Source organism: Penicillium hordei (genome assembly GCF_028827395.1).
Source record: "Penicillium hordei strain IBT 12815 chromosome Unknown utg000004l_segment0_segment0, whole genome shotgun sequence".
Lineage (NCBI taxonomy): Eukaryota > Fungi > Ascomycota > Eurotiomycetes > Eurotiales > Aspergillaceae > Penicillium > Penicillium hordei.
Genome location: NW_026623145.1, coordinates 322,165 through 341,168, shown reverse-complemented (window position 1 = coordinate 341,168; position 19,004 = coordinate 322,165). Strand labels below are relative to the sequence as shown.

General features: G+C 48.4%; 7 protein-coding genes across 7 annotated transcripts; 3 read left to right on the top strand and 4 right to left on the bottom strand.

The window, feature by feature from the left end:
- Nucleotides 1–441: 441 nt before the first annotated feature.
- Nucleotides 442–2,553, top strand: N7537_007412 (fungal specific transcription factor domain-containing protein; the record flags this gene model as incomplete). Its single annotated transcript, XM_056898469.1, has 4 exons — nt 442–1,529; nt 1,598–1,675; nt 1,731–2,297; nt 2,352–2,553. The coding sequence occupies 4 exons, from the start codon at nt 442–444 to the stop codon at nt 2,551–2,553; spliced, it is 1,935 nt and encodes a 644-aa protein (XP_056750545.1).
- A 490-nt stretch (nt 2,554–3,043) lies between these two features.
- On the top strand, nt 3,044–7,769 carry N7537_007411 (uncharacterized protein; the record flags this gene model as incomplete). The annotated part of the gene is made up of 5 exons (XM_056898468.1): nt 3,044–3,151; nt 3,204–3,512; nt 3,564–4,077; nt 4,131–6,392; nt 6,445–7,769. The coding sequence occupies 5 exons, from the start codon at nt 3,044–3,046 to the stop codon at nt 7,767–7,769; spliced, it is 4,518 nt and encodes a 1,505-aa protein (XP_056750544.1).
- Nucleotides 7,770–7,824: 55 nt separating this feature from the next.
- On the bottom strand, nt 7,825–8,478 carry N7537_007410 (SCP2 sterol-binding domain-containing protein). Its single transcript, XM_056898467.1, has 3 exons — nt 8,436–8,478; nt 8,172–8,381; nt 7,825–8,094 (listed from the first exon to the last, which is right to left on the bottom strand). Exons 1-3 carry the CDS (start codon nt 8,449–8,451, stop codon nt 7,931–7,933), a joined length of 390 nt encoding a protein of 129 aa, XP_056750543.1. The 5' UTR covers nt 8,452–8,478; the 3' UTR covers nt 7,825–7,930.
- Nucleotides 8,479–8,893: 415 nt separating this feature from the next.
- On the bottom strand, nt 8,894–10,318 carry N7537_007409 (uncharacterized protein; the record flags this gene model as incomplete). Its single annotated transcript, XM_056898466.1, has 4 exons — nt 8,894–9,032; nt 9,118–9,847; nt 9,868–10,204; nt 10,286–10,318. Coding segments are annotated over 4 exons (1,239 nt in total), but the record flags the coding sequence as incomplete, so codon positions are not given.
- Nucleotides 10,319–11,943: 1,625 nt separating this feature from the next.
- N7537_007408 (uncharacterized protein) lies at nt 11,944–15,682 on the top strand (the record flags this gene model as incomplete). Its single annotated transcript, XM_056898465.1, has 4 exons — nt 11,944–13,283; nt 13,344–14,100; nt 14,166–15,587; nt 15,665–15,682. The coding sequence occupies 4 exons, from the start codon at nt 11,944–11,946 to the stop codon at nt 15,680–15,682; spliced, it is 3,537 nt and encodes a 1,178-aa protein (XP_056750541.1).
- A 754-nt stretch (nt 15,683–16,436) lies between these two features.
- Nucleotides 16,437–17,494, bottom strand: N7537_007407 (Ran family GTP-binding nuclear protein; the record flags this gene model as incomplete). The annotated part of the gene is made up of 5 exons (XM_056898464.1): nt 16,437–16,568; nt 16,631–16,836; nt 16,897–17,050; nt 17,130–17,222; nt 17,438–17,494. The coding sequence occupies 5 exons, from the start codon at nt 17,492–17,494 to the stop codon at nt 16,437–16,439; spliced, it is 642 nt and encodes a 213-aa protein (XP_056750540.1).
- A 519-nt stretch (nt 17,495–18,013) lies between these two features.
- Nucleotides 18,014–18,885, bottom strand: N7537_007406 (putative 26S proteasome non-ATPase regulatory subunit Nas2; the record flags this gene model as incomplete). Its single annotated transcript, XM_056898463.1, has 4 exons — nt 18,014–18,142; nt 18,205–18,545; nt 18,602–18,674; nt 18,733–18,885. 4 exons carry the CDS (start codon nt 18,883–18,885, stop codon nt 18,014–18,016), a joined length of 696 nt encoding a protein of 231 aa, XP_056750539.1.
- Between the last annotated feature and the right edge of the window lie 119 nt (nt 18,886–19,004).

The window sequence follows — 19,004 nt, the reverse complement described above, 5'->3', positions numbered from 1 at the left end:
TGACCTTAGATATATTTTGGTTAGGTGTCTACCTAGCTGTACAGTATATACTATCCAGAAAAACAAAATCGAACAAGCGTGATATATAGCTTTAGTGTGTTTTCATGTCGCCTGGTCGGTAGAAGGGCTGCTTTCTTGTAGGGTGAAGTGTCAATGGAGATGAGATGTCCAATTCGAATCAAGGAAATGAAATGGAAAAGCAACCATGGAAGGGCTGATGAATTCGTTAAATTAATATCTTTTATCAACCGTACATCGTAAGCTCTAACCCCGCGAGCGGGCATGCGGATGACTAAGGCGGGAACAGAAGCGGATCCCCGGCGGAGTTTCCCGCCTTGTATCAACAGTGGTCAACTCCAACGGTTCATCTCAGTAGCGTTGATCCTTGAAACCCGTATAGTCATACCACATGGAAAGCGGCCGTAAACGTGCTTCTTTAGCATGCAACTATTGTCGGAGGCGGTAGGGTCCTATTACTCCATGACCGAGTTTTCCCATGTTGACAGACAAGCAGGAAACGCCGCTGCAATGGCGCGATACCCTCCTGCAGCCTCTGTGAGGATTCAGGCATTGATTGTGTTTATAATGAAGCCGATTCTTCGAGGTAAGAGTCCCGTTTTATTCAAACTCTTGGCAACACTTCTAAACCCTGGTAGGCATCGAGGAGAGACTTCCTCCTCGGAATTCTTCCGCCGTCTTGATGCAATTGAGAGCTTTCTATGGAGTCAGCCGAGACTCCCTCAAACACCCCAGACTGGTGAAACAAGAAGTGGTGGTTTTGCATTCCCATCGTCATCTGAGCATGAAAGAGCGGATTTTTCTCATCCCTCCACCATGTTGATTTCGTCCCCGTCAAGGCCCAACCCCGCGGATATCTCCCAGCTTATCAGTACAAATTCGTCTTCTTTCATACCACCTGAACATGACATCCCGCCTATGAGTATTCCCATCGGGCACACAACAACAACTGAATATATGTTGCATATGAATAGAGTAAAGACCCTCTTCGGAGAGTTCCCACCGGACCTGTTCATACGCGCGGAATCAAAAAGGCATATGCCGCACCAATTATCTTTCGTCCCAGGTACAATTACAGCGAGTCAGCTACCAATACTAGATGAAGCGAACACTTATCCACTGGTGGAGGCATATTTCAAACATGTCCATGTTGAGATGCCAATCCTTGACAAAGATCAATTTCTGGGGCTTTATAATCACCATACTAGAGCCGGTCTAGGTGTCGACTGTGACTCTGCTTTATGTCTTGCAGTTCTTGCATTAGGATCTGCAGCTCTCGAGCAAGTTGATCCAATAAAGTCTATATCTCCATACTGGGTGCCTGGGGCAGACTTCATTTCACCTGCGTTGCAGATATTGATGAACGAATATTTACTGTCCTTTTGTCCCACAATCACTCTGCCCCAGAGTTTGATACTCATTTCGAAATACTTTGGGTTTCTTCTACGCCCCCTGCAATCATGGAAACTGATCCATATGGCTTCAACCAGTATCCAGTATTTGAATAGCCGGTTAGTTGATACTTCCTCTCCATTCTGTTCAATATCAAATATACTGACCAAGTATCTGTTTACGATAGAAGCCAAGCTTCTCCAGATAATCATGAGCTCAAGTCCAGTATTATTCTACTATCATGGGCAGCATTCGACACCGAGTGGTTGGTCTTCCGATTCAATTTGGATGACCCACTTTTATGCTAATATTCATGGCAGTGATCTGATCGCTGAACACCATTTACCACGAAGTGGTATCGAACATGTAATTGATCTGACACCTTTCCCAACCTTTGCAAATCATGATGCCCAAGAAACACACGTCTTCCTTGCTGAACTGTCTGTCCGTCGTCTGCTCAATCGAGTACACCACACTATGTACGGAAGTGATTGGACAAGGCGCAGCCTTGGTCTACAGCCAGCTTCAAGCGGCAGCCCATCGTATGACTTCCAGTCACTCTCTACAATACTGAGCGTCTCTCAAGAGCTTGACCGACAGCTTGACAATTGGTTTAATTTGTTGCCGGGAACAATTAAACCAGATATTAACGATCCCTCTCGATGTACTGGCCTTCAACTTAATATGCTCCATCGCTTTCACTCCGCCAAAGATATCATAACCAGACCATTCCTCCTTTGTGCAATCGACTCATCGCTTGAGAATGATCTTCCACCAATGGTGCTCAAACAGTGCGAGTCTAGTATAGTCAATTGCCGAGCGTATCTGGATGCCTCGGCGCGGAGACTGAGGGGGCCATCATCTTGCGCGGAGATCATTATTCATACGTACGTTCATAAGATACTCCATACTCAAACTCAACTCACCTTTGACTCTTTTAGGATGTTCTCTTCTATTCTTCTCATGACCCTAGGCTCTGTTTGTCCGGCTTTGGCGCAGTTGGTACCAGATATTGATATTCTGCAGAAGAACACGATAGAGAGTATCGAGCGATTTGCCGTGGACTGCTCTTCGATCCAGGAGATTCATGGGATTATTATGTTATTGCATAGTAAAACACGAGTGCTTAGGCGGTCTATGTGATTGCTTTGATTTCGGATTCTCTTGTTCCGAGTTAGGATAAGCAGTCTGCAACGCTTCAATAAAAAGAGCAATACCACACGCCAGTAGGTGGTATTAGTAAGATCCATTAACCTTCCAGGGTTTCACCCTTTTTGTTTTATATATCCTTTTCCTTAAGTGTAGTAACCTGTGAGTTGACAATGCAAGGTCCACCTAGACTCTGTTGAATGGGTTCCCGCGGCGGATAATCCCGTCAGGACCACTAGGGCAGTGTAGATTTCTTTGTTCGATATCTATGCAATTATCATTGAGCCTTTTCAAGAATAATACAAATGTAATGCACTATCAAAATCTATTCAAATAAGAAAAAATCCAACCAAACTAACTCTAGACCGGTTTGACAACTTTTGTAAATAATATGTAACAAATAGAGAGAACCATTCCTACCTGTATACATGGCACGGGCCAAACGGATGAATATTGACCCAGCCCCACGTTGCTTCACGAAGGGATGCCACCCCAAGGCTACCGCGAAGAGCTGGCATTGCTCTTCGGACCAACCATGAATCAAATTATGCTGGTCCAGGGTGAATCCAGATCCCAATGTAGCCAGTTCTGGGTATGAATTCATGGGCCCCCTTGCTTCGGCTCGCACCGACTGACTAATCTAGGACTCGCATAATGCGTGGCTGTCACCTTGTGTATTGCCCTATCTAGCATGTGTCCCGGTCATAATAGTATTGCTTATTGCGTTAAGCCATGTACTTGGATACTTCTGCCAGAAATGGCGCCCCAAATGGACTGTTCCTTTTGTTTCCGAGCAACATGATACCCAAGAAATTCCGCTAGATCAGCCCAAGCAACCATTGCGATGGACTATCTCTCTTCTTATATTTTCGGCCACTGGGCTTCTAGCTGAAACACTTCAATTTGTTCCTCCGAGAATTGACCCCTCGGCTTTTGTGCTTGTTCTCTCATGGGTTAGTTATCATCGTCTCTAAAACTATTAGTTTACTAACACCCTTCCTTAGGCCACAGCATCTATTCTGGTCGCAGTCAAGCGGCTCAGATCATGTTCCATCTCGATGCTCGCATATTATGTCTTAGCATTTGCAATTGAACTTTCTTTGGCGACTCACCCAGACGTATGTCCGAAATTCAAAATTGTTGCTCGCTACATCGCCGCAGCGGCGGCCGCCGCAGCCTGTGCAACAATTCTCCTCATGCCATTCCGTGAACCTTCATTGCCATCGATAGATATCAGCGCCGTTGGTCAACAGCCATCCGATGACTTCCGGAGTCCAGAAGATAATCTAAGACTTTGGCAATTCCTCACAGTATCATGGATGGCACCGCTTATCTCAACTGGATGCAAAAGACAACTACATGAACAAGATGTCTGGTTACTTGGATTTGACTTTCAGCACAGCCGACTACATGAGAAGTTTCGTCGGCTTCGTGGCTCTGTCCTTAGTCGACTGTTGAGAGCCAATGGAATTGATGTTTTTATCATCTCTACCATATCGCTTGTACAAATGATATGCGGTATGGAAATTTAGGTATCTTCTTTTGTTTTGTTTCGCTAATAATATTAACAGATTTTTCCACGCCCGTTTTATTGCAGCAACTATTGCAGGCCATGAAAGACCCATCTCGACCAAAACGCGTCCCTTTGACCTACGCTTTCATGTCTTTCGCTCTTCGACTTGTTGCTGCACAGTCTCAAGTATTGCTTCTGTGGTACGGAAGACGAAGCTATGAACGGTCGAGGGGTGAAATGATCATGATGGTCTATGAAAAAGCGCTTTCACGAAAGAACATCTCTGGACTGATGATCGAGGGCAACTCAGGGCCACCCGGCGAAGAAGCAAATGGAATAAATGATGAGGCCGCAGTCCAAGAACACCATGAACCCCCATCCAAAAGTGTGGAAGGTTTTTGGAAACGGATCATCTCTTGCAACTCAAAGGCCCCTCAAAAACAGGCCAAAGAAGCTGCATCACTGGGTAAAATCTTCAATCTCTTGCGCGGAGACGTATATGAAGTTGCACAGAGATTTTGGGAGGTTGACTCGTTGATTGACAAGCCAATAGGGCTGCTAATCGCTACCTTTCTTGTCTGGACACTCTTCGGTCCATCTTGCTTCCTGGGAATATTAGCTGTTGTGGTTGCACAAATCGTGAATGCCCTGGTGACTAGAGCTCTCCTCCGCTGGGAGCGGGTCAGACGAGTGGCAACGGATACAAGACTCCAAATAACTTCGCAATTTGTGGAAGCAATCCGTCACCTTCGATGGTACGGGTGGCAGAATCATTGGCTTCAGCAGGTAATGGATGCCCGACAACATGAGTTGAATATTCGGATTGTGACTAGTCTGTGGAGTATCTTGATTCGCTTTATCAACGCTTTCGCCAGTGGCGTGTTTCCAGTGGTTGCGTTGTACGCATATACCTTTTTGGCCGGGCATGAGCTGCGGATTGATATTATCTTCCCCGCATTGCAGTTGTTTACCATGCTAGAGACACGTCTTCGGGATATCCCTGGTCTTATCACATCGCTTATCAATGCGTTCATCGCCCTTGGGCGTATTGAGGACTTCATGTCCGAACCAGACAAGGAGATTCTGCCTTCTGAACCCCTGCCGAACGACACGCCACTCTCCATGCAATCCTGTTCGTTCGCATGGCCAGGAAAGGCCTCACCCGTTCTTATTGATATCGATATCACGATCCCCAAAGGACTGACTGTTGTCACCGGCAAGGTCGGTGCTGGAAAATCCGCGTTTCTGCAAGCTCTTTTAGGAGAACTCGACAGACTTAGCGGCTCAGTCCATATTCCAAACGAAATGGTGGGATACTGTGCTCAAACACCGTGGCTACAGAGCATGAGTATTCGTGATAACATTCTATTCTCCGCTCCCTACCATGACCAGCGTTACAAGCGGACACTAGAAGCCTGTTCCTTGCTTCCGGATCTTGCTCAATTCAAACATGGTGATCTATCGTTTGTGGGTGAAAATGGCATTGGTTTATCAGGCGGACAAAAAGCGCGAGTAGCTCTGGCAAGAGCTGTCTACAGCGCATCGCGGGTTCTCCTTTTGGATGATCCCTTGTCTGCGTTAGATCACAATACTGCGGAGTTAATAGTCCGCAAATGCTTTTCGGGGCCGTTGATGAAAGACCGAACTATCGTTCTAGTGACGCATCGAACTACGTTGGTTCGTCAAATTGCGGATCAAATCATCAATATTTGTGAAAAGCATGCCACTATTTACGACAAGGATACCATCAAGCTTGACGTGAACGAGTCGTCTCTGCAGTTTATCGACCATGAAAATGAAACAGAAGTGGAAACCACCCTTGAAGAGGAAATAGCTGCCGTGCCTGATAAATTCATCGAGGAAGAACATCGAGCAGACGGGGGTGTCAAGGCTCGAGTCTACTGGAATTATGTTAAGGCAGGAAAGTACCGATGGTGGCTTACCCTCGTCCTGATCCTGACAAGTTACCGACTGATGGCTGTTGGTCAATCATGGTTCCTCAAAGGGTGGGGAGAAGCCTACGATCAGACAACTGTTCTTCAAGGGGATTTCTCAGACTCGAACAGGTCATCACAAGGCACCTGGTCAATTCCACTGAACATAGACACATACTTTACCCCTCAAACCCCTATAGACCAACTGCCGTCTCCGCGTGAGGATGTGCGACCCTGGCTATGGACATTTTTCGCTATTATCTCTTTCCAAGCAGCCACGCTACTTGTCGCTCAGCTTATAATGCTGGTCATTGTTTACTATGCTGGGCAGTCCTTGTTCCGACGGGTCTTGGTCCGAGTCAGCCATGCGACCTTCCGATACTTGGGTATGTTCTATACCTTGACTCAACACGACGCAGCTAACCCACTATTCTAAAGATACAATCCCTCTCGGGCGCTTGATGAACCGTCTCACATCTGATATTGGAGTAGTTGATGGCAACATTAGTGAGCAATTCCAGGTGATCGCGTTCCAGGCTATCATTTGGATCTCCTCCATCCTGGTAATAGCAACTGCTACTCCGGTATTTTTGTTATTCTCCCTAGCTCTCACAGTAGCGTTTGTCCTGGTATTCCTGCGTTTCCTTCCCACATCTCAGAGCCTACGACGACTCGAGATGGTGTCCCTAAGTCCTTTGTTGTCCAACTTCGGCGAGTTATTGCACGGTCTGACCACTGTCCGAGCTTTCCATGCAGAGTCGCAGTTCCAGAACCGGGTTATATCCGTGGTTGACAAATTCCAGGGAATGGATCATTTCTACTGGTCACTCCAGAGCTGGCTCATGTATCGGTTTGAGAGTTTATCCGCTTTTTCAACCTTCTGTCTAACAGCTCTGGCTTTGTACACCAATACTACACCAGGACTGGTAGCATTCGTGCTTATTGCTGCGAACAATTTCGTCGATTCCACACATGCCTTGTGCAAGCAGTACGGTCAACTTCAAATGGACTTTGTGTCGGTAGAGCGAGTCGACGAGCTACTCCACATCGAAGAAGAAACCCCTGGTACCATCGCTCCCCCAGCTGCATGGCCAACTTACGGCAGCGATGTTGTCTTCGAAGATGTAACTCTCCGTTACGCACCGCATCTCGACCCCTCACTTATAAATGTCTCTCTTCGCATCCCCGGGGGATCCACTACCGCGGTTACCGGCCGTACTGGTAGCGGCAAGTCAACACTGGCAATGTCCCTTCTGAGCGTCATCAGACCTGAGGCCGGTCGCATCCTCATCGACGGCATCAATATCGCCGACGTCAGCACACAAGCATTACGCACCCGAGTTACCTTCGTCGCACAAGATCCCGTCCTCTTCCCTGGCAGCATCAGACTCAATCTGGACCCAACGGAAGAATATTCCGATGAGCTGTGCACTGAAGTCCTGGAGCGTCTGTGTAGTCGACACGGCTGGCATCTTGGGACACATATTGAAGCTGGAGGAAGGAATCTTAGCCAGGGTCAACGGCAACTCATTGCTCTTACACGGGCTGTCCTTCGTCGTAGCGCGATTGTCATTCTCGATGAGGCGACTGCTTCTGTTGATCATGATACCTCTCTTGAGATTCAGCAGATTATCCGGGAGGAGTTGCAGCAGTCTACTGTCATTACGATTGCGCATCGCATAGAAGCTGTCAAGGATGCGGATTACTTTGTCGTTCTAGATCAGGGGCGGGTTTCGAGACAGGGGAATGTGCGGGATCTGTAGAATTGGTATTCATCGATCCGAACAGCGGCCATCGGCACATATCAAGATCATTTGTACACTCGAATGTGAACAACCAGAATATTCCCAATGTAGAAGGCCGAAAATAAGGGCCCTGGCAGAAGAGGGACTTGTATATAATTTCTCAAAAGGGTATCTAATATTCACAGCTTGGCACCGCCCTGTGCCTTCTTCAGGATAGGCTCCATCTTGGTCGCCTTCATGATGTTACCCTTGATCTTCAACTTGCCACCCATGAACAAACGCTGAGCGTTGGCCTTGCCGGAAACGAGCTGGGCAAAGTCGGCATCGGAGAGGGAGAGGGTCACTATTAAAGGAGAGAAATTAGCATTTGTATGTATGAAATGCGACACATCAACACGTAGATCAGGAATGTAGACTCACCATCAGCCTTGCTGCCAGTGGGGGCAGCACCCTGTCCAACCTCGCCCTTGTTCTTGAGATCGAGGTACCAGGCAGCCTCCTCACCACTGGAGTTCTTCAGGTTGAAGGCGAAGATGGCCTTGGCCTGGGAGAGGGCATTCTTGCGGTCGGCTTCGTTGGCCTGGAGCGTCTGGTTGATGACGTCGAAGGCAGCGGAGGAGGGGTGGGAATCTATTTTGGTTAACTGGTACGGACGAGGATAGACAGATAGAAAAGGGGGCGTACCTTTCTTGAGAGACATGGTGAATATGGTACAAGTGTGAGTTGGTAAGTCAAGGCGGGTGACCGACTATAAATGACAATCTGCCAGAGCATGTGAACTGACTAGACCGTCCGCGGGTGCCGAGGCCCCCAACCCACATCTTCCCCACAAGCTCTCTCGTGTCTGTGATTCTTCCATGCTTTTTTGGTTCTTTTTCTTCTTGATTCTCTGGGATTTTGCCCAGAATTGACTAAGATCTGCACTTCTCTTATTCCCGAGGTTTCAGTTCCTCTCTTTCAGTCTTCCCCGTGTTGACATTCCTCCCCCTTCCCCCCGACTCCACATAAACCGCGCTTGTGTTGCATTGAGACCTGAATGTTGCACAAATGCGGTATTCACCGCAATACTGCTACATTCATTAGCATATGCTGATCCTCCCTCGGAAGAGAACTTTGCGAACCCTTTCTGACGTCATCTCCAACTAAACACCGAAGACCGCAGCAATCGCTTCATATGATCCGGGCTCCCCCACAGCAGCTCGCGTGTCCGGGATTGCGCTTTGGCCAAGCTTCTTGGTGTCCTCTGCCCCTTTTTTATTGCTGCAAGGCGCAAATCGCCTTCTATAACTACTTCAGGCTGAATTCCGCTAGACTCAACACTGTTAGCACATCCACGGTGTCGGTGTCGCGCTGACCCTGCTTTCACCCTTCGCCGCCGCTGAGTTGTGTCAATGGCGCGAGCGCGTCGTCCCAATTATCACTGCGGAACACCACGTTTTGGAAATTGAACTCGCGCAGGGAACTGCGATGTTCCTGGATGGAAGACACCACTTGTGACGCGTACATTGTTGCATTGACCAGTTCCATCTGTTGAAGATGTTGGAATTTCAATGGCCGTAAGGGTAACGCGCACTTCTGAGGGTATGCTTGACTTGGCCCCCCTTTGGCTGCGTTGTTGAGGCTCGGCTCTGTTGCAAGTGACAAGGGCGAGAGGCCCCTCTCGCCTTCCCAATGAAACACTAGTCTTTGCAGAGATGGGAAGCTACCCAAGGATGCATGGAGGAGCTTGAGTTGGTTTGTCGGTTGACCTGGCTTATGGCCGAAACTCGTCATATGGACCGTAAGCTTGCGGGCCTGGGACCAGCGCTTGCAAGATGCAGGCGAAGCCCCATATCCTGGAGCTGGACGCAGGTAAAGAACTGCTCCTGGGTGGACTAATGGCAGTGACAGGGTGTGCAGATATTTCAATGGTGCTTGTTCGATTGCCATCGGCAATGAGATCAATGCATAATCAACTACACTTCGGCGGTAGCGATGGCTTGGTACTTGACCCTCGCAGGAGATTCGCAGATGCTGTATGCCGCTCATCATCGTCAACGCCTGGACAAATGAAGGGATGTTGGTAGATGTATGGAACACAGGCGGATACTGCTTGACTAACAGCTTTGTCATTTACCGGCCGGCTGTCTAGGGTTACTACTGCCAAGTTGGCACCGTTGTGGTGTGTAGATGAAGGTTTGTTCTTTCCCCATAATTAGATCCAGGATTGGAGGCAAGAAGGTCTCCTTATCATGTGAAATATTAAACGTCATGGCCTGGACGTGTCCGTCAATGTGCTCCAAAGCTGCCATTCGCGATGGCCTGTTGAAGGTGCTGGTGCGAAAACGGACATCGATATCCACGAACAGAATTGGTACGAGATAGACAGCGAACTTGCGACATACTAGACGGCAAGCAATCAGATCCTCGTTCTCTAGATAGCTCGTGAGAATTCGTTGGATGCGCTTCGTCTTCTATAGTCGGGCTGGTCCCTGTTCTGATGCCATGAGATCGATCATTAGTTCATACAGAAACCTTTCGCACATATATATCACCGAGGCAGCAGCTCGCTTGATCGACAGACGAGCTCTACACGTAGATTATTGGTAGTAGAAATAGACTAAGTTTAATATTTCTCAATTCCTGCTCAACATATACATACAAATCTCCTGTCTTCAGTCCTCACATTGAATGCACTTACACACCGTTTATTCCCCCTGGTTTATGTTTCAGCTACATGTAAGCGATATTTCCCCTGGTCTAGATATCGGAACCAGTTGTAGCCTGAGCTGCACGTCGAATCTTGTACTCCTACTTGTCTTACAACATGGGATTCGACAATTCCTCCAGCCCAGGCACTATATGAGCTATACCAACCTCTCACAGTCATGATCGAAATGTTGAAACTACTCCTCCGATATGGCTGAAACTAGAACTACATAGATGGTGCCTCGGGTGTCTAGTGCCAAATTTGGATATTAGGGCAAGTGACACCCAACCCTGTATTAGTTTGTTTGGCGCGTGACGCGCATGGTCACGTGCTGATAAGAGCGCGTTTACAATGAAAGGTTGTGCAGCGATGCAGGGAAATGCGTAGAATCACCAACATACTTCTAAGTATTCATCTCTATATTACTAAAGGACATTTTCTGTAAGACCTGAATACTTCTGTACTACATATAACAATGAATAAATCTACAGAGCCTGAAGGAGGCTCAAGTAAAAGTGCCTCGTGGAACCTTTTAGGTGCTCACAACTACGGCAGTAGATAGCGGCCATTAGGAGATTTTGTCTTAAATGGCCTTCAAAATCCACCGCTCTCACCTCCGCCTTCTTCAAAGTCACTTCTTATATAACATGTAACTCTATACTTGCTGATATAGGACTTAAAAAATCTGAATATCTAGTTAATTTAAGATGATACCAAGGTGATAACAAGGTGATATGAAAGGGGTTCCAAATGCTGTCTTTTTTTCTCTCTTTTGTAAGGTCTTTTTAGGTGCCTCTTCAATATCTCTTAAAGAGTCTTTCGAAATGTCTTTTTTAGATGGCCAATTTTCTGCTGGCAATAAAAGTCAACAGGAACAAAGTCCTAGTGGTCGCTATGTATGGCGATAGATGATGACATCTTGGGCGAGAACTTCAACTTCCCCCGCAAGGTGAACACCTCGACCCCGGGGGCCAGCTGAACGGTCGCAAAGAGCGTCGATACTTGTGCTTTCTCCATCGGATCTTTTGCATTATAAACACGACCGCTCTCTCATTTTTGCGATCGCCACCTCTTCGCTCCCGAGGTCCTACAATCCGCTCCGTCAACCACATATTCTCTCCGGTGAATCGTCGATGAGCACTCGATGTAAGTCTACATCCTCTGCAAATACCCGGATTAGGTGACATAGAGACACAGTGTGATAAATTGCTTTTGTACTTTCTTTGTCTCCGTCACTGTGCCATCTGCCACCACCCGCTTTCTGCCTTGCTGTTTGCTGATGAGAACCCAAGTTTCGCCGATTGATTCTCCCAGCACACTGCACTCTTCATCTTAGGTGCCCACTTGACGTCGTAGCTCCGTTGATCTCGGACTTTGTCTTTTGTCCAACCCGTCACACCCATCGCCGTCGCCGCTCTACCGCGCTATCAACGATCGGGATAATTTGGTCAGATATCTTGGTCTTGAAAGGTTTCACGGTCAGCGCCAGGTGCTCATGAAGCCATGGCTTCTTCGGTCGATCAGTCCCAAGAGGACAAAATCAAAGATCTTCTAGAAGATCTCGATACCTACAGATACATCTACGATGATCTCCTCGCGACGCGGGGGGCTTGTGAAGAAGCAGACGAGCTTCGTGATACCATCAGGAATATGGAAGTCCAGGTTGCCGCGCTCCTTGGTAGTCCTGTTTCTGTTCCTCAGGCTACCCCAACACCCCAAGTGTCGTCGCCCACTCCGCCGGTCCGGACGCCTGCCCGGACGCCTGCCGCTGCTCCACGCATGCCGTCGAATGCTTTCACTGGAATCCCGGGGGATTCATTTGCATCCCCTCACTGGCCTTCGGCTGCGCCCTCGCCTTTCGCGGCCGGTTCCCGCCATTCGACAATGCCGCCAGCTTCACCAATGATACAGTCTTCTCCAGATAATTCTCGTAAACGCCAGCGTCCACTATCTCACATCTCGCCCACGATACAGGGATCATCAAAAAGAGTTGCTCCCTCGCAGACTGCATCTCGCAGGTCTCAACTCGACGCGATAGATGCCGAAAAAGAAGCCACCGTTGCCGAGAGTAACCGCGTGTACAACCAATGGATCGATGCGGCAGGTGATGATCTAGCTCATGTAACGGAGCTCCGAGAAGAGCGTGATGAGCAGGCGAAGTTGATTGAAGGAGAGTTTCAATTGAAACGAGACGAGGAATTGGCTCGTGTGCTCCAAGCCGACGAGGATCACAGTCAACTCCCCAACGGCGGCTTCAATGAGCAGGATGGATGGGATCTGCCAGACCGCAGTCAACCGGTAAAACTCGAACCTTTTTCATCACAAGCCATTCGCGCCCGTCAAGAACATGCCCGGATAGCCCCATTCAATAAACTCACTCCATTCAGTTCCGACGATGATCTTCAAGAAATCACTGCTGATTCATTTAATTCTCGATCCGGCAAGCAGCCAGCTCGCCAATCTAATTCCTTCGCCTATCCACACGTGTCTTCTCTCCCCTCGCCATATTCCTCAAATGCACCCTATCCCTCGCAGATGCCATATCCCTCTCAATTGACATACCCCTCCCAAATGACATACCCCTCTCAATTGACATACCCTTCCCAAATGTCGTATCCTTCCCAAATGGCCTATCCTTCCCAAATGGCCTATCCCTCTCAATTGTCAAATCCCTCGAAAATGTCCTATCCCACATCAGCAGTTGCCTCCAGAGTTCTGCCCTGGGCGCGTGACCTTTCACACACTCCAATGCCTGGTGCATTTGACAAGTTTGACAAGTTCGAGAAGGCTTTTGACCTGGTTCGCAACCAGAACGACATATTCGATGACGATGCTGACATAGTGTATGTTCCGCATCTTTCTTTTTAAAGCATCTATTTCTGATTCTAACTCGTTCAATATAGGGCTTACAACGAGAAAGAGTTCCCCGAAGATATCAAGAACTTACTTGGCGGTATCAAAGACATTCGAGAAGCAACTAGAGCGGACAATGAGGAGACACCAAATGCGCTTCGAGTCACATTGATGAAACACCAGAAGATCGGCCTGAAATGGATGAAGGCCAAGGAAGAGAGCAATCACAAAGGAGGAATCCTTGCAGATGATATGGGCCTCGGTAAGACTATCCAAGCGATTGCGCTGATGGTTGCCCGTCCATTCGAAGATGAAGACCGACGCCCGACTTTGATTGTCGCGCCTAAGGCACTTATGGATCAATGGAGACTCGAAATTCAGCGCCATGTCAAGCCAGGAAGGCAACAATTATCGGTTTTGATCTACCATCAACGGCGCAGGCCCTGGAAAGAGCTCAAAAAGTACGATGTCATCATCACGACGTTTGGTACCATCACTGCGCACTACAAAACATTGCTCGGGGCGGAAAAGATGGCAGAGGAAGGGCACCATGCTTCAAACGTTCAAGAGCGCAAAGAGTTGGCGGGTCCTCTCAGCCCTACCGCCAAGTGGCACCGAATCATCATCGATGAAGCACAGAACATCAAGAATCCAAGCGCGAAGTCTTCAATGGCATGCTGTCGACTTAATGCTACCTACCGTTGGTGTCTGACTGGTACACCCATGATGAATCGTCTCGAAGACTTCCAGTCCCTATTGGGATTCCTCCGGATTAGACCTTACAGCAACCCAGCAAAGTTCAAGGCGGTCAGTACATTCTACAGCCCAATGTTGATACTTCTCTAGGTGACTAACATTCATATTTTATACAGGATTTCGTCAAACGCATCAAATCTGGTTGGGGAGGAGAGGATGTTATGAAGCAACTACGCGTCCTAGTCAAGTCTGTCTGTCTCCGCCGTACAAAATCCTCCAAGATTGATGGCGAGCCCATCTTGCAACTCCCACCAAAAGTCACCGAGAAGGTCCATGTTTTGTTTGATGAGAGGGAAAGCCAGGTTTATGAGGAGCTCAATACGTCTACTCAAAGGCAAATCACCCGATACCTCGACTCCGGAACGCTGGGCAGAAACTACAGCCACGTTCTAGTTCTGCTTCTTCGTCTTCGGCAGGCATGTTGCCATCCACTCCTCATGCAAGAGTTCCGAAACGAACCTTCCCCGTCTATGCCAGGGGTAGATAAGATCGCCAACGCCAAGCTTCTGAGCGCTGCTGTAGTGCAACGTATCAAAGAAAATGACGGCGAAGAGGATGGGACTTGCCCTGTCTGCATGGACAGTGTCAAGAATGCGACTATTTACATTCCATGTGGACACCATGTGTGCTCGGAGTGCTGGATCCGCATTTCCGACTCCGCAACTGCAAATGGAGCCATCAACCTCGAAGACGATGGTCCAACTGTGATCAAGTGCCAGAATTGCCGAGGACCCGTGGACCCTGCGAAGCTCACCGACACTAATGCATTCAAGCAAGTTCACGATCCAAGCTCGATCCCTGAATCTACTGCCGGAGATGGTGACATCAACGGGGCCCAAGACGAAGAAGACTCAGAAGCAACAGCGAGCAGTGATGAGTATGACTCCGATAGCTCTACTGAAGAAGGCGAGGGGGGATCAAAGAAGAAATCGAAGTCTCTGGCCGAGCTGCGGAAGGACGCCTTGAAGAACAAGGCTGAGAAAAAGAAATACATTCGCCGTCTCGAGAAGGGCTGGTTCCCTAGCACAAAAATTACAAAGACGCTTGAGATCCTCCAAGCCAATGAAGACCGCGGCTTAGAGGAGAAAACCATCATTTTCAGCCAGTTCACCTCCCTCTTGGATCTTCTCGAAGTCCCCCTCGCGCGTCGCGGCTGGAATCACACCCGCTTCGATGGCAGCATGAACCTGAAAGAACGCAACGCCGCCGTGACGGCTTTCACCAACGACCCCGCATGCAAGGTCATGCTCGTCTCCCTCAAGGCCGGTAACTCCGGCCTGAACCTCGTCGCCGCCTCGCATGTTATCATGTTCGATCCTTTCTGGAATCCCTATATTGAAGACCAGGCTGTTGATCGTGCACATCGCATCGGGCAGGTTCGAGAGGTCTTTGTTCACCGTTTGCTTATTGAGAATACCGTTGAGGATCGCATTGTTACTCTCCAGGATCAGAAGCGTGAGCTTATTAGTGGCGCTCTCGATGAGGGTGGTACTATGAATGTTTCCCGGCTGGATACCAGGGAACTTGCTTATCTCTTTGTACGTTTTTACCTTGATCTCTTTTCTCGTCTTCTACTTGTACTGGAATATTTGCTAACCACTTATTTATCATACAGGGTGTGAGGGACTTGTAATCATGCTTGATTGCATGTGTGCCGCTTGCCAGATGATCTCGATCTCAAAAACCGAGGATAATCCGATGATATGATTGCTATTTTATTTTCTGCCATATCCAAGTGATGGGTGTTTGGCGCAGAAACCAGGTGCTTTTTTTTGCTTTTTTTTGTTTTTTTCGGAGGCCAATGATTCCTATACCCTGGTGTTTTTGTTCTGTCTCGTGGAGAGGGCGCGGTGCGCTCTTCAATAATGTCTAAAGGCCAGCATTTACAGTCTTTTTTTTTGGGAAACATCTTTATTACTCGCGGTTCAAGTAGTTTCTAGTATTCAACTCAACGAGGCTTTCAGATATGTAAATCTATCTGTTTTGGTGAATATTCAGAGTAAAAAAAAAAGTTTTAAATCTTGTTGAAAGAGGACATGCTTTTTTTTGGATGTGCTCATTTCAGGGAGGGGAAAAAAAGGACAATTGGGATGTGAGTGTCTAAGCTACTAAGGTTGGGGGAAATCAAAAAGGAAAAAAAATGCATGTCTTCAAACCACGACTATCCCCCATCCGCTTTCATTGTATCGTGATTTCGGAGAACAGACTTTGCTTTTGCAGTGCAAAACCCAAACTAAAAAAAAAGGCAATCCCCGGGAGTCGTATACTTCCTGTCTCCCACCAGTCGGTTGTGAGATGGGACTCGGGAAACGTGGGGAAGAACAGGGGATCGCGACTCCCAACTTTCATTTCGGAAACATCGTGGACCCGTCGTTGAGCGCACCAATTTACAGGTCGGCATCGTCCTCGTCGGGGAGGGGCTGGTTGGCGGCCTCCTCCATCTCCTTGCGGTAAGCCTCGAGCTGCTTCTCGTCGACAGTAACCTCGGGGGGAGCAAGGGCAATTCCGGCGACAAAGTCCTAAAAGATAATCAGTCAGTTTCGATCGGCTCGTATTCGAGTCAAGGCATAAAATGACGTACGAGCTGGGGGTTGCCGACAAGCTTGCGAGCGAGCCAAAGGAAGGGCTTCTCGAAGTTGTAGTTGGACTTGGCGGAGATGTCGTAGTACTGGAGGTTCTTCTTGCGGTGGAAGGTGATGGTCTTGGCCTTGACCTTGCGCTCCTTCACGTCGACCTTGTTACCGGTGAGGACGATGGGGATGTTCTCGCAGACACGGACAAGGTCACCTAGATTTCTGTTAGTCAAAAATTATCTAGTTTGGCTCACGATCAGAAAGGGTCACTCACGGTGCCAGTTGGGGACGTTCTTGTAGGTGATACGGGAAGTGACATCGAACATGATGATACCACACTGGCCGTTGATGTAGTAACCATCACGGAGACCACCGAACTTTTCCTGACCAGCGGTATCCCAGACATCGAACTGGATAGCACCATAGTTCTGTTCAGGTCGGGTTAGTTGCAAGGATCACACCATGGCACAGTTCGAAGCGGGGTTCTTCGGCGGGGTAATAGCATACGGTGTTGAAGTTGAGGGGGTGCACCTCGACACCAAGGGTGGCGATGTACTTCTTCTCGAATTCACCAGTCAAGTGGCGCTTGACGAAGGTGGTCTGTTGGATTCACTGTGTTAGTAATGAAGTCGCGGTGAGGCGGGGCCGTTGGGCAGATATTTAGTATCGATGACAGGCGCGGGGGCAGAGGGCGGTCACGTAATAGTAGCTCAGTGTATCCATGAATATCATGAGATGACCACCGCTGCGCACATGGCTGCCACTCTGAACCCATGCCCATCAACGATCAGATATCGAGGCTCGAATGCGCTTACCTTTCCAGTACCGCCGTCACCGACCAGGACGAGCTTGAAAGTGGGGGTCTCAGCCATGATTAAAATGGGTTAGAGAGAAACTTGAAGAAAAGAAAGATTCAAGATTTCGCGCCGTAGGGATGGGGGCGGGTTGTTGATAGAATGGAGGGGTGAAAGAAGGGGAATGAATTAATAGCGTTGGATGGAATTTTTGCCCCGTTGCTGCGGGTCACGTGTATGTTTGCCTCAGGCGCTCTGACGTAGTGTTCAATATCGCGCAAACATATTTGAAGTCGCTACTTTAGATGACAATTTTTTATTAAAGTGCAGAGAAAATGTTCATGATGAGCTCTTCTTGTATTCGTCCTCTTATCGGCTTATTGAAATAAATTTTGATGGTCAGGTCTTCGCCTGCCGAGTTATCTTCAGCGCCGTTGCTATGATACGGTTTCCCATCTCTCTTTACAGGAACCCAAGTATTTTGTGGAAAACAGGCAGAAAAGACGTCTCACATTAGTCATAAGCGGTACATATCGTCAGTGTACACGGTGATAGCAAAATCGGGTTATGCTTGTTAGTCTGAGTGGAAATGTCCCTTTATAACGGAACCAAGTGACATCCTAGAAGGCCACGGCCGCCCCAATTCTGTCGAGGGGTGAGCTGGAGGTCCAACTCTGTGTCAGTGTTTCCTTCATCTTTCCGACTGACTTTGACCGATACTGCCCGCTGTGGAGAAAGAGAGTCAGACATGTAAGTATTCTGACAGAGAGGTAGAGAACCAAACGTACCCCTTCATTTTCTTGAACTACTTGCGCAACCTTTAAAAGGCGCTCGTGGTTCAGCCAATTGATATTCCCAAAACTTCGGATTGCATCGCCAATTTTCAGTCCCGCCAGGTCTGCTGGACTTCCTGAAACCACGCTATTGACCTTGGCAAAGGGTGTCCCCAACGCGGTGTTATTCGTCAATGATTGAGTAGTCGGTGGGACATTGGTGCCATTCGTAGTTGGGCCGTCACCTTGCGTGTTTTGTAGGTTGGTGAAATGTGCGTGGACACCCTTCTCGATAAGTTGCATCACCTCCTTGTGGTCGTTCCGTAGGTGGATAATGCGCACACGCGTTGTGCGAACTATAATCTCCCTTCAGCGATATATCCTGATCGACTGTGGTATGGTAGGGGCGTACCTTGCGCGATGTCGATATCATCACGGGGGAAACCGTCGAAGGTAGTAAGAGATGAAGTCATGCGTACTCCATGCTGAAATGAAAAGTCATGTTAGAAACTGCGATAAGAATCTCCAGGTCTGAAATCTCACCGACTGGAGGACGCTACTAAGAGCTGACAATTCCGCCTCGATGCGTTCTTTCTCCTGCATCAGATCTGGCATCGACAACTTGGATAGATCACGAGGAGTGGCCCCGGACGCCGGTCCAGAGGCAACAGTTGGAGCATGAATATTATCGTCCATGATTATTTGAGTAAAGAAAGAAAGTGAGAGAAGAGGAAGGTCAGGTGGGTCTTGGGGGGGCACCTGCGCAGCCCTGGAGCTCCCGCTATTTTTATATAAGCGGCGATGCTTGGCACTCG